Below are 15,434 nucleotides of genomic sequence, written 5' to 3'. Positions count from 1 at the left end.
GTTGAATCATTAACTTCAGAAATTGTATGTGGTTTGAAAAGTAGTCAGCCAGCTTCATTATTTTCCACTGCACTGACCTAACTATGTTGCGGGAAGTCAGGGACCCCAAACAGAGGGACCAGTTGAAGCCATGGCAGAAGAACGCGGATTGTAAAGATTTCATGGACATTTATTAGTTCCCCAAATTAATACTCTTGTAATTTCTTATGCCTGTCTTTACTGCAATCTCTAAACATAAATTGTAAAGATTTCATGGACACTTATCACTTCCCCAATCCACACCCTTGTGATTTCCTATGTCTGTCTTTACTTTAATCTCTTAATCCTGTCAGCTGAGGAGGATGTATATTGCCTCAGGACCACGTGATAATTGCATTAACTACACACATTGTATAGCATGTGTGTTTGAGCAATATGAAATGTGGGCACCTTGAAAAAAGAACAGGATAACAGCAACTGTTCAGGGAATAAGAGAGATAACCTTAAACTCTGCCCGCTGGTGACCCAGGCAGAACAGAGCCATATTTCTCTTCTTTCAAAAGCAAATGGGAGAAATATTGCTGAATTCTTTTTCTCAGCATGGAACATCCCTGAGAAAGAGAATACACGCCTGGAGGTATAGGCTTATAAACAGCCCCCCCAGGTGCACCTGTCTCTTATGGTTGAGGCTGCAGAGATGAAATAGACTCCGTCTCCCATAGCGCTCCCAGGCTTATTAGGAAGAGGAAATTCCCGCCTAATAAATTTTGCTCAGACTGGTTGATCTCAAAACCCTGTCTCCTGATAAGATGTTATCAATGACAATGGTGCCCGAAACTTCATTAGCAATTTTAATTTCACCTCGGTCCTGTGGTCCTGTGATCTCGCCCTGCCTCTACTTGCCTTGTGATATTCTATTACCCTGTTAAGTACTTGATGTCTGTCACCCACACCTATTCACACACTCCCTCTCCTTTTGAAAATCTCTAATAAAAACTTGGTTTTTGTGGCTTGTGGGGCATCACGGATCCTACCAACGTGTGATGTCTCCCCCGGATGCCCAGCTTTAAAATTTCTCTCTTTTGTACTCTGTCCCTTTATTTCTCAAGCCGGCTGATGCTTAGGAAAAGTAGAAAAGAAGGCCGGGCGTGGTGGCTCACGCTTGTAATCCCAGCACTTTGGGAGGTCGAGGCGGGTGGATCACGAGGTCAGGAGATCGAGACCACGGTGAAACCCCGTCTCTACTAAAAATACAAAAAAATTAGCCGGGCGTGGTGGCGGGCGCCTGTAGTCCCAGCTACTCGGAGAGGCTGAGGCAGGAGAATGGCGTGAACCCGGGAGGCGGAGCTTGCAGTGAGCCGAGATCGCGCCACTGCACTCCAGCCTGGGTGACAGAGCGAGACTCCGTCTCAAAAAAAAAAAAAAAAAAAAAAGAAAAGTAGAAAAGAACCTACGTGATTATTGGGGCAGGTTCCCCGATATAACTAGTTTTTCTTGGTATTTGTGAAATCACTTTTGCAATCCCTGAAAATTTAGCAAACTGCACCAGTATATTTTCCAAAAATGAGTCTTCATCTCCAGATTCATATTTTAAATCATTCAAAACAAATTTTTATTATTATTCTCTTGAATATTTTCCACTTCCCATTATTCTACTGTCTTCTCCAAAGATGTCAATTATGGTTTTTCACTATCTGCAATTCATTCCCTTTAACTCCATTTTTTCTCTCCAATTTCTCCATATTCTATGCAGATTTCCTCAAGCCAAATCTCTAGCTTACTGATTCCATCTTCCACATTGTTTATTCTGCTTCTTGCTACTTATATTAAATTATATTCTATAGTCAATATCCTTAGCTCTTTTTCATGTATTACTTCATTTTTGTTATCTTTTTTCTCTCATGTCATTTGCTGTTTACCTTCCTTGGCAGCTTAAATAACTGTCTAAGACAGTTATTTAAATATTGCTTATCAGTTACTTTGGAATGCTAAGATATTTACATAGGTTTTGTGTTTGTTAACTTGCTTATCTGTATTCTGTTCATTCATCTTTGAGTAAGAAAAATTCTCTCTGGCTTTGCTATTTAAACAAAAGTATAGTTAGCATCTCCCAGATGACTGAACACTTCTTTAAAAAATTAACATCAAAGCTCCCAACTCAGGCTACTGTTGCTTCATCACCTAGCTAAGTAGCATAGGAATGGAAGTTAGGACTAAAGGTAGTAAGTCCTTTTACTCTGTGTAATTTATCTCCAAATTTGCTAAAACTCTTACAAGGATAACAACCAGTCACTTGAGCTATGGGTACATCACATGCTATGACAGGATCCTCAGTTTTGGCACATCTAACTACGTTTAGGAGAGTCAGACTCCTGAGAGACTAGCTGAGACACAATGGAACTCATATAACTCATCGTTACAGAACCCCATAACTCATCATCATTTTTTGTTTAATGGGTTAAGCGTATAATTTTCTTCTGTTCCCGTAAAGTCGGTAAAAAGATATTTCCTTCATGATTTTCCTTAGTCTTACCTCATCACTAAACTTTGCTCTTCCTGGTAAACAGGTTGACCTAAAGAAAAATACTATGACCACAAAGCCTATTCTTTAGTCCTAGTACAGCTAAAACCAGGTTTTCTTTCTTTCTCTTAAAGTGTGTCCATACAGCAATATCCTCCCTCTAAATTAGCAAATAATAGGACACTTACAGTACACTGCCAATACATATCCCTTGTCAGTGTTCTCACTTTCAATACAGTCTTAATGGCACATCTGGTGCCAATTCTGTCCAGTTTGTGGTAGCTTTACTTAGATACATTTTTCTTTAGGTTCTTTTTAATTATTTTCATGAATTCAAGGGAAGACAGTTTAATCAACATTCTCTTAACTATATTATTTTTCCTCAAAATCAACTCACCCAATTTAATAATTTAAAACATTAAATCTACAGATACAGTTTATCTCCTGGAAGAAATTACTATGAGTTATTTCATCAAGAACAGTGTGTACACACTGTAGGAATTCAGTATCAGCTGAGTTAATTCTCCTCATGAGAAGTATCTTAAATATATTCAGTATATAAATCAAATATTTTAAATACTTCAGTTCCATATTAAAGCAATACATTTTAAAATGCTCCACGTACGTTTTAAAACGTCCACCTTTTGACCCTGTTCTTGTGGTTCTACAAATATATCAAACCATGTTTCTTTAAAATATAAAAGTTACTAGGGAAAAACAATCTAGAATGAAAATAACAAAACCTCCAGGGAATAAGCCAAATTTGAACTTTGTCGATGCTCTAATTAGAAAAGAAACTGCTGTAATGGATATCACACCATAGGCACTGGAGCCAAACAGGCCTAAATTCAAATCCTGGCTCTGTCACTTGCTAGCTATATGACCTGGATCCATTTACCACTGAACATTAGATGCCTCATTTGGAAAACTAGGATAATAACCGCACTTCACTGAATTGTTACAATGTTTAAGTGAGACAGTATAATAAGTGGGCATTCAGCAAATGATATATTGTTATATACACTTTATACATAATGTGTGTGTGTATGTATACATATTACATATGTGTGTGCGACAAATACACACGTACACATACATACAACCAAACTCTCATCTCTGATCTGACTAGGAGAGCCATAGCACCACCCAAAGGGAAGCTTATGCTCTGGGATTACTTAAAAATTAGAAGTCAAGGCCAGGCATGGTGGCTCACGCCTGTAATCCCAGCACTTCGGGAGGCGGAAGCGGGCAGATCACCTGAGGCCAGGAGTTGGAGCCCAGCCTGGTCAACATGGTGAAGCCCCGTCTCTATTAAAAATACAAAAATTAGCCAGGTGTGGTGGTGCAGGCCTGTAATTCCAGCTACTCAGGAGGCTGAGGCAGGAGAATTGCTTGAACCTGGGAGGCAGAAGCTGCAGTGAGCCGAGATTGGGCCACAGCACTCTAACCTGGGTGACAGAGTAAGACTTCAAGTCAGTTCCAAACAATAAGGTTTCGTACTCTTGCCAGAAAGACTACTGTTATAAAATTTTAGTATGCTTCTATTACCATTTAAATAATTGCCGGCCAGGCACAGTGGCTCACATCTGTAATCCCAGCACTTTGGGAGGCTGAGGCGGGCAGGTGATATCACCTGGGGTCAGGAGTTCAAGACCAACCTGGCCAACATGGCAAAACCCCGTCTCTACTTTACAAAAAATTAGCCGGGCATGGTGGCGGGTGCCTGTAATCCCAGCTACTCAGGAAGCTGAGGCAGGGGAATCGCTTGAACCTGGGAGGTGAAGGTTGCAGTGAGCTGAGATCACACCACACTACACTCCAGCGTGGGCAACAGAGTGAGGCTCCATCTCAAAAAAAAAAGAAAGAAAGAAAATAGTAATAATGCCTTTGTTCTATTTATCAGCAGTTTCTAGAATTAAGTACACATGAAAAGAAAGGAATAACAAAAATTATATCTGAAACTCTAATTGCGAGCTAGCTTTACTCTCAGTCTCTTTCTAAGGAACAGACCCATAGGCAATTCTTCTCCATATAAAAGCATGGTACCCCAATCACAACTAACCAGACTAATAGGTAAGCCAGAAGTGATGAGGTAGAGGTGAAAGCAACCACCTATGACTATGCCAGTATTAGAACCACCTATTCCATCTTCTCTCCAAGAACTAGAAGAGATATACACAGAGAAGTAAGCAGTGCCATGTAAGAAATGAAGATTTATTCTTCTGATTATAAAATCTTGAAATATGATTATCCCAGGATAACAGCTCAATTTGCAATTATGGGAAATACTGGAACACAGAAAAAATTGCACTGCTGTTAAGGTAAGTATTCCATGCTTCTCTACTTCCCTGTGTCAATTAAAGCACTGCTTCTGAATTTTTTTTGTTTCAGTACCCTAAATCACAGAGGAAACTAAAGAATATCATGGATAGTCCTGGTGAAATTCCTTTGAAATTTCCCATCATACCTTAAATTCATATGAATTGTTTATTCTGTGCCATAATATACCAGGGACTATCTAACTGATGCATCAGAAAGATATGCCATGTTTATCCCCCACATTCATGCATCTTCTAAAATACCAATCAACGCTTTCTCCCAGGAAAGGAGAATCTAAACTGAACCTTACAGACTTAAGATAACCTAGACAGTTTTTCCTCAAAACTTGAAAGATTCCAATTATTACATAAATCAAGAAATAATTATGTTTCTGATGTCCAGAATATTTCTGAAAATAAACTCAACTCACGATCTGATGTGTGGAAAATCCTCTTCAATTTTGCTTCCTGTATTTTTGAAAATTTGTAGTGCAGCTTCTGCTACTTTTTCATCATCCATTTTCAGACAAGCCAGTAATGATTCAAATGTTTCAGCAGAATGAAATGAGATGGGATGTGTAAATGAGAGTACCTATAAAATGAATCATAAAAACGATTTGTAAAACTTTTTCATCTTTATAATACAAATTCAAAATATTGCATATTAGAAATACTATAAATCAAAGTCAATTAAAAAAATTATGTTAACCAAAATCTGAGAGCCCTATAAATAAAATTTAAAACATACTCAACTATGTAACGGAAATGTTCTTCTGTAGGAAGATTGTATGAGATAATGAAGTAATTTCTTCCAAAATTAAATTACATGTTAATATAATTTTAGTCAAAATAATTTAGATTTTGATTATTGTTCAGGTTTTTTGGTGGAGAATGAGAGGAGAAAAGCGGACATGAAGAGAGAATTTAACAAAACATCTCTCATCTTCTCAATAAACATCATTAGCAGAGACTGAATAAGAAGAGAATAAACTAGACTGACCAGATAGTAAAGAAGTCTATAAAGTTCCAATGTCCAAATCACAATGGTACGAACATTAGAATAATCATGAAACAGAAAATGTAAGGCAGTAAGTAGACTCTAGAATATATAAAAAATTACATTATATAAATTGTAAGCGACTACAAAGAAGTCAACAGAAAATAAATAGTCCTGGGAAAACTGAATAGCTATTGGGAGAAAATCAAATTAGACCCCTCGCCCCCACAACACACTTTCAAATTAAATTTCAGATGGGTTGTGTTTAAGATTTTAAAAAACAAAAACAACAAAAACCCTCTGTACAAGATAGGGTTTTTTAAAGCATAAAATAAACAAAAGGAATCAAATGTGGAATGTAAAAAAAACAGCAGGCAGCAGAAAAATATACTAAGTATAATGTCACATTTATAAGTTTCTAAAATAATCAAAATAAGCAACATGTTATTTAGAGATACATACACAGATGATAAAACTATAAAGAATATTGAAAGAATAATAAATCCAAAATTCAGGACAATGATACCTGGTAAGGGGATGTAAGTAGGCAAGAAAAAAAGACTACTCAGGGAACTTGAACAATATTTTTAATATTCAATTTAATTTGACACTCTATTTACTTTTCACTTGTATTCACTTGGTTACTACACTTCATAATTTACATATAAGAGAATACATGTTTATACATATATCAAATATGTCCCAGGAAAAAGCAAAGGAAATAAAAAGCTCATTTAAATAAGTTAAAAAAAAAAAAAAAGATAGAGATGTCAGTAGATGTATGAACAAAGGACAAAAATGATGAATTTATCATAGGGAAAACACAAATGATTAACATACGGATGGTGGACCTCACTAGTATTAAATATGCAAATTAAAACATTATTTTTGCTTATCAGATTCACAAATCTTTTAAAAATGTATTACATTCCGTATTTTGAAGGTTAAAAAGACGGGTACCTTCACATACTAGTGATGGGATTATATATCGGTAAAATTTCCCTGTACAGCAATCTAAATATATATTGCTCCAAGAATTTTAAAAGTGGTCACTCTCTTTAACTCAGTAATGCTCTCCTAGTTTTCTAAAAAATAAGATATTACCAAGAGATCTTACGTAGAAACATTCAGCTTAGTGTTGTTTGTAAGAATAAAAGTAGAAAAATCAAAATATTCAACAACAGGAAAATACTAATGATACAGAGAAAGGAGAGTCCCAAAGTGAGGATTAGCCCGCAAGGATTCTTGGCTTTGCCAAGGAAAGAATTCAAGGGCAAGCCAGTGATAGGGTAGAAGAAAATAGCTTTACTGAAGCAGCAGTCTTACAGCACAGGAGGTGTTACATACACCTCTATGACTGCTTCTGCAGAACAGCACTATCCCATAGGTAGGATGCAGAGAGTTGTAGCTCAGGGCAGTTTTACAGTAATATTTATACCTACTTTTAATTACATACAGACTAAGGGGCAGTTTATGCAGAAATTCCTAGGGAAGGGGGAGTAGCTTTTGGGTTATCAGGTCATCACCAAGGAAAGGGACAGTAACTCCCAGGTATTGCCATAGCAACGGTAAACTGACAAGGCACGTTGGTGGGTGTGTCTTGTGGAAAGCTGCTTCTATCTTGCCTTTGTTTTAGCTAGTCCTCAATTTGGTCCTGTGTCTGAGCTCCGCCTCTGGAGTCCAGTCCTGCCTCCTACCTCGGTAGGATAGTATGATACCCCAAATATGGGCTAATCACCATTTCAAAAATGTTTATTATTATTTTTACTATGAGCTAGGCATGGTGCTAAGAAATTCATGTACAAGCTTTAACGTCCTTTGCGAGACAAGTACTTTATTATTATCTCGATTTCATACGAGGAAGTGAGGCAAGTAATGTGGTCAAAGGCAGACAGCTACTAAATGACAGCCAAAAACCAGATCTGCTTTAGACACTCTTAAAAAAAAACTCTTGAAAAACACCGAGAAAAATGCGTATACTTTAATAAGGGAAAATAGTCAAGGATACAAAATTATATATTCAGTTTGATCTCAACGATCCCAACTATGCATTTGTTGAAGATTAAAAGGAAACAAAAGAAACTAATGTTTATGGATGATCAACCTATGTTTTTTATAATTTTATATAAAGTTGTCAATAATGAACTAATATTTTTACAATCAGTAAAGGACAGAATATTTTATGAAACAAAAAAAAACAGAGTTTTAGAAAGAATTTGGCTCATTCTACAGTAGAGTTGTACCTTCTTTGCTCACTAATGACACCCTGAATTATATTCCACTATTTTAATATAATTAGTACTAGGTTAGATTATAGCATTTAAACCCCAAAATAATCAGATTACATGTAAGAATAAATATGCAACTTCTAAATCATCTAAAACAACTGAGAAAATTTTACTTTGGATTATACAAACTTAAGAAGAAAACATCAAGAACAAATAATATAAACTGTATACGTTAAACAGGTATCTAATTAGGCACTTAATTTTAAATAGATACTTACCTTAAGCAGTTCAAGACCTGCTCTGATGGCTTGATCAGTTGGAACACCCTCATCTTCATCATCTGCTGTTCCATCTATTGATTTGTTCACTTGTTTAATAAGAGCACTAAAATATGACCAAAAAAGTCATTGTTTCAAATGTTTCTAGCAATGTCTAAGAAAAATAATCCTGTGTTACATATATGTGCACATACATATATAAACATATCCGAACCAAATACAAATTTGATATAGCTGGTTTTTAACACTACTGCAAAACAACTATAGTATTTTCAGATGTTTCTTTTCAAAAACGATTCTTTTCCCTTGCCCATTCAAATGAGGTCAAAATGTTATTCAATTTGCTCTTTATTAATGCTATCAATATCTTTATTATCATCTTTTCCATGGCAGGTCTGAGCCCAAACACATAAATGACAAATTATTTTTAATTACCTAAAACTGATTATTAGTCCAGCAAGTAGAACAATATACACAGAAATAGAAAAGGATAAAGGAAACATTAAGCACTTCTGAACCATTTACCAAATATTACTGTGTGTCAGGCACAGCTGTCAGAGTCAGAAATATACCTAGGCCTCCTCCTAAAAGGTGTAAGAATACCTAGGTAACAGACATACAATAAAACCTCATTATAACATCAGAAAAGGAACTACAATAGATCAAAAGGAAACATGATGTTTTCAAGCTTTCTTCTAATAAAAACAAGCTTATTTTATTTATTTATTTATTTATTTATTTATTTATTTATTTATTTATTTTTGAGACGAAGTTTCACTTTGTCACCCAGGCTGGAGTGCAGTGGCGTGGATCTCGGTTCACTGCAACCTCCGCCTCCTGGGTTCAAACAATTCTCCTGCCTCAGCCTCCCAAGTAGCTGGGATTACAGGTGTATGCCAACAAACCCAGCTAATTTTTATATTTTTAGTAGAGACGGGGTTTCACTATGTTGGTCAGGCTGGTCTCAAACTCCTGACCTGAAGTGATCTGCCCGCCTTCGCCTCTTAAAGTGCTGGGATTACAGATGTGAGCCACCATGCCCGGCCAAGCTTGTTATTTTAAAATAAACATCTGTACCCAGGCACAGTGGCTCACTCCTGTAAACCCAGCCACTTAGGAGGCTGAAACAGGAGGGTCACTTGAGGCCAGGAGTTCAAGACGAGGCTGAGCAACATAACAAGACCCTGTCTCTACATAAAATTTAAAAAATTAGCCTGGCATGGTGGTGTGTGCCTGTTGTCCCAGCTATTTGGGAGGATCACTTAAGCCCAGGAGTTTGAGGTTACAGTGAGCTATGATGCACCACTGCACTCCAGCCTGGGTGACAGAGTGAGACCCCATCTCTAAAAATATAAATAAACATTTGTAATGCATTGACAATTATCTAAAATAATCATTTACACTGTTGGGTGTGTATTTGTCCTTTTTATAAAAAACACCACCAGAGACAGAAAACATACCAAAATACAAGAAAATTCAATTATTCAATGTTCCTTAAAATGTTTAGTAAATATGTTTCTACAAAAATATTATATATTCAAATTTAAGGTCAAGTTAGGAGTTAAATATATCTGTCCCCATTATAGGGTCCCCTTAAACTGATCATCTCTTTAACAGCTGGTATTTCCGAGGGTGTTTTCTCTTTTTCTGCTCATTTTCCCTAATCAACTTATTCTCTTATCTCCAACTATTCCAAATACAAATCTTCAATCTGAATCCTCTTTCCATATTTTCAGTAGCCCCAAGATTTTTTAACCTAGATATACTGCAGGAATGAAAACTATCACATTTCCAAAAGTAAACTCATTTTCTTCCACGACTGAGAACATGAAGCTCTCAGTCAAGTGAAGCAAGTAAACAGTAAGTTAACAAACACATTAAAAAGATCATCAGAGAACAAGAGGGACTACAAAAAAAGGCCACAACAAGAAGAAGAGTTCCATAGCCAGGGTAATTAGGAAAGGGATTTCTGAGGAAGGACAACTGAACTACTAACAGCCAGGCACATGAAAATCTATGGGAAAGCACCTACCTGAAAGATCAAAGAAAACCAACTGAAAAACTATTTTAAAATACTAAGAATTCAGTGGGGTAAAACAAAACACTCAAAAATCAATAGCACTTTTCTGTATCAGCAAAAGCTACCTAAAAAAATAGAGAGGAGAAATCTATTCACAATAACAAGTCAAAATATGAAAAATAGCTAAAAAGTTGTAATGTACAGAATCTCTATGTCATTTGGTATGGGACAAGATTCCACAGGTACATACTAAGTCTCATATGGAAGAATTAATTAGTGCTTGGGAACAGCCAATAAATTTTACGGAAGGAGGGATGAAAGAACTTCCTCTAATGTATCACAACCTCTGAAGACTAAAAAACCAAAGTGAATCCAGTAAGGATCCAAACCATGTAAGAATTTATGCTATAATAAAGGAACACCTCAAATCAAATGAGAATCAATTTCTCTGTAAATGGAGTTCATACAACTATCTACCATGTGCCTTTGAAAAAGACTGGGTCATCGCTTCTCAGCCTTTTGGCTAGGATCAAGTGTAAAAAGGACTGGGTCAAGACCGGGGCACAGTGGCTCATGCCTGTAATCCCAGCACTTTGGGAGGCCAAGGCGGGCAGATCAGTTGAAGCCAGGAGTTCGAGACAAGCCTGGGCAACACGGTGAAACCCCATTTCTACTAAAAATACAAAAATTAGCTGGATGTGCTGGCACATGCCTGTAATCCCAGTTACTCATAAGGTTGAGGTGGGACAATCGCTTGATCACAGCAGGCGGAGGCTGCAGTGAGCTGGGATCAAGCCACTGCACTCTAGCCTGGGCAACAGAGTGAGACTTACTCAAAAAAAAAAAAAAAAAAAAAAAAAAAAAGGACTAAGTCTCTATGTCCACCTTACACTAAATTCCAGATTAATTACAGATTTAAACGTAAAAAAGCAGAGCTATTAATATGATACCAAAGGCTGAAATAAACTACAAAGGAAACGACTGACATTTACTTATACAATGTAATATGTGTTAATTGCAAACAGATTTAAAAGGTGATTCAACTGCGTGAACAGCCTTATTTTATAAAGCATTCTTATAATCAATAAGAAAAAGACAGTTTCACTGAGTCCCTATGGAAAAATAAAAGGCATTCTCCAAAGGGATAAAATTAGCGAAGACATAAAGGAAAAAAAAAGTTGAACCTTATTAATAATTGCTCAACTTTTCTATTTGAAACACAAAAAAAATTTTTAAAGGGTACATCTCTTCATTCACCTATAAAATGACAATATTGAAAAAATTAACAGCCACTGTTAGGAAGAGTCAGATGAAATGGACATTCACCGACTACTATAGCGGACTAAAAGTAGAATCTTTGTGTACAGTGTAGTGGTTAACCAAGTGGGCTCTAGAGACAGACTTCCTAGGTTTAAATGTTGTTTTCCGCACTCCAGCAGTAGGGAGGTTACTCACCCTATGTGCAATTTACTGCTCTTTATCTGTAAAATGGGAATAATAATAGTTCCTATCCATGAAGAAAGAAGTTAGTTAAAACATAAATTCTTAGAATAACACCAGGCACATTATAAAGCACTAACTGCTACTTGTTTTTATTGTTTATGTTTTGACATATCTTCTAGATCACTATGACCTTCTGATTCCTAAAGCCAAGATCTATTCCTGGTTTTCAGTCTCTTTGTCCACCATATACTTTACTTCTGAAAACCTCCTCCATCTTAACTCAAAACATTACAATAACCTGGTCTTCTTACATTTCTACAATTTCTCTACTGTAAAAAAAATTTCCAAAGTTCTGTCCATGATCTTTTTACTTCTTTCTATACAATCTGAGCAGATTAATCCATTCTCATAGTTTCACATTAAACTTGATAGGCCTTGATTTTTTTTAATTCTTTGTCATGTACAAGTAGGAAGCACATCCTCTCTTGCCTCCTTCAAAAACAGCTCCTTTCATTCTTTTCAAGGTACTACTATTCTCCACATCATTTGGACTTGAATCCTAATATTTCTGGTTCTTCCTTGCCTTTATTCCCCATATCCAGTAAGCTGGCAATTTTTTAGGTTGTTGTTTTAAAATTTCCCTCAAATATGTTGTCTCCTTTCCATTCCACTACTAGCCATAGACAATTAAAACACCTTGGCAATCTATCTCTTCTACTTCCCTCCTCCTAGCCATCATCTCAATCATCCATAGTTCTCAACAGATAAAGTAAAAGGAAGCTCAATGTTAAAGGCTGTCACAATCTGCTCCCAATCTGGCTTTTTAAGGATCATCTCCTAACAGTTTTATACGATGCCACATTACACTATAAATAGATGGCAATCATTTTCTAAATATCCCTCTTCTTTACTATCAAATAAGCTTAATTTATGTTAACCTCAATGGCAAGAATGGCACTTCTATAAAAACAGAATCTTACCCATTCTCCCCTCTTAGATGAAATATTACCCCTTAGAGATATCCTCTTTCAATACTGTGAACTCTATTTGCAATAATCTTACTGAACTGATTTGAAATCTTTATTCCACTACTGACAGAAGGTATAACAGCAGACTATGCTTTGCCAGTACCTAAAGAGTACTGCCTTGAATAGAGAAGGCATGGGATTACTTACTTAATAAATTTGTCTGATTCAGAGTCTTTCTCTTACAAATACAGAGGCTTCTACTTCTTGTCTTGCTTTTTAAACCTCACAACTACCTCTTCAAATGAAAACTGATACAAGAGGAGTCCAAAGTGACTGACAGGTAACCAAAGTAGGGTCTATTTGTAAGGGGTCAATGACCAAAATCTACGCCCAATGCCTTCCCCAACAAAACATCTCCAAAAGGGTTTGAGTATAAGATGAAAAAATCATTAGTATTATTTATTTTAGATTATAATATATACCCCTCAAAGAACACTACTGATGACTAACTAGTAAGTCAGTATGCCCTATATATATTGTATAAATACTTTATTTTTTCAACCAGAGGAAAACATTTTAGGGAAAGTTTAAAAATAAAAAAACACTTCTTCCCACATTTCACAAAAGGGAATGCAGAGATAAAAAGAAACAAGTTTCCAACTTATCACAGGTAGTATCAAAGCTGAAACTTTAAATGAGGGTTGTTTTAAAAAACAACATTTTCAGTTCTCACATTATCTGTGAAAATGCATCATTTGTTCCTTTGCAACAGATTCACCTAGTTTCCCAAGGGTATAAATAAAATTTATTTATATTACCTGAATTATACAACTTAACAAAAACGAAGAGTGTCTGGTATACTGTTAACAGATAGAATTAGGCTTAGATTGACAATTTCTCACACAATTTGAACCAATCCTTAAAATTAAGATAAATAACAAGAATAACAACAAATATACAGGTACAGATGAGTGTGTGTATATATATGTGTGTGTGTCTCTCTGTGTGTGTGTGTGTGTGCATATACAAACACAGATATATACAGAGGCGTATATACAGAGGAGTACACAACACACACAGATGTGTAGCTAGTTTGGTGCCTTGTATTAGCAGACACTCAACAATGACTGATTCCCGAATGTACAAATTAATGAACAGCAATGAGAACTTAGTATTTTATATACAAATACCTGATAGATTCGGTATCTATGTGCACAGGTGCTATCCTCTCCAAGAGAAACTTGATCATTTCCAGGAAAGGATTTGTAGGCTGTTTGGGGTTGCCCAACTTCTTAGTTATTTCACGCTGTAATACAGATTATTTCAGTATTACAAAAGTACATTTAAACAAATCATTATGGTAAAATATTAAGAACCAACAATAATTAAAACCATGTAGTACTGACGCTGGAAAAAACAGTAAGAATTGAACAAGTCTAGAAAAAAAAACTGAATTAAGGATTTAGCATATGAAAAAGGTAACATTTCAAGTAATCAGGGAAAAGGTAGGCTAGTCAATACACTGCATTGAAATAATTGGATAATTTGGAATAAAAACAAAGTAAGGTCCCTGTCTCATATATTACATCAAAAATATTCCAAAAGAATAAAAATACGAATGAATAAAACCAAGAGTCACTGGATGCACAAACTTGAGGAAGTAAAATTATCAGAAGAGCTTGTTAAAACTATAGATTCCTGTATGTAACTCTGAAGATTCTCATTTAGTTGATCTGGGGTGAAGTCAAGAATCATCTTTCTCTAAAAAGCATTTCAGAAGGTACATAGGTAACAGATTAAGAATCACTGACAACAATAAATATTTTCATTGACTTATAACAGAATAGGATTTCATAAGCAAGACAGCAAAGCCGAACACCATGAGGAAAATACTGACTTACCTAGATAAAGATAGAAACTATGGTATGTAAAGAACATAATAAACAAAAAGAAAGGGTAAACTAAAACTGACAGAAAATTATCTGCAACTTAACAAATGCCATATGACAAACTCACCAATCAGTAAGATAAATACCATTCTATAAAAATAGGCAAATATTATAAACGCAACTTACAAAAGAAATATGAATGGCCAATAATCCCAAGGAGCAAAAATGGCCAGATGACTAGCGACTAACAAATAGAAATACTATCAAAATAACTGTGTTTTTGTTTGGTTTTACTTGAGTTTTGTTTCCAGCAATGATACTGACCAATATTGTCGTGTGTGAGAAAATGGTCACTCTCATTACTGGTGATTAGCATAAAATTAATTCAGTTCTGGAGAACACTTTGCCAAAGCATATTAAAGGCTTTAAAAATGAGCTGTTAGCCCATGCAATTGTACTTCTTAGAATTTATTCTAAAGAAAGAATCAATACTGTGTAAAAATATTAATTGTATTCTTCATAGTAATCAAAAAGTAGGAAAAAATCTAAATGTGTAACATAGTGGACTACTCAACAAATTATAGTACATGTATTCAATGGTATGCTATGGAGCTATTAAATACTATAAAAGACTAATTAATGAAAAAGTAAAATGTACAAAACTATATGTATAATATCTCATTTTAGAAGGACATACACAATATTCACAGCAATTGCCTCTATGGAGAAATTATAGTTTATCTGCATTGTTATTTATGTGACATTTTTCAAATTTAATATAATGAATATAAAT

The 15,434-nt window shown here is 35.5% G+C and overlaps 1 protein-coding gene across 14 annotated transcripts in view; it reads right to left on the bottom strand.

The window, feature by feature from the left end:
• The window catches only part of PDS5B (PDS5 cohesin associated factor B), a 189,614-nt gene that overhangs the window by 57,326 nt on the left and 116,854 nt on the right, over positions 1–15,434 (bottom strand). For all 14 annotated transcript variants that reach the window (XM_055244893.2, XM_055244895.2, XM_055244899.2 and 11 more), the window contains 3 exons: positions 13,943–14,058; positions 8,322–8,427; positions 5,250–5,410 (listed from right to left, as the gene is read on the bottom strand). In XM_055244893.2, coding sequence (XP_055100868.1) covers positions 5,250–5,410; positions 8,322–8,427; positions 13,943–14,058 — 383 coding nt within the window. The remainder of the gene's footprint in view (positions 1–5,249; positions 5,411–8,321; positions 8,428–13,942; positions 14,059–15,434) is intronic.

Source organism: Symphalangus syndactylus, chromosome 15 (genome assembly GCF_028878055.3).
Source record: "Symphalangus syndactylus isolate Jambi chromosome 15, NHGRI_mSymSyn1-v2.1_pri, whole genome shotgun sequence".
NCBI lineage: Eukaryota > Metazoa > Chordata > Mammalia > Primates > Hylobatidae > Symphalangus > Symphalangus syndactylus.
The sequence above is the reverse complement of the archived record's forward strand: the minus strand, read 5'-3'. Positions and strand labels throughout refer to the sequence as shown.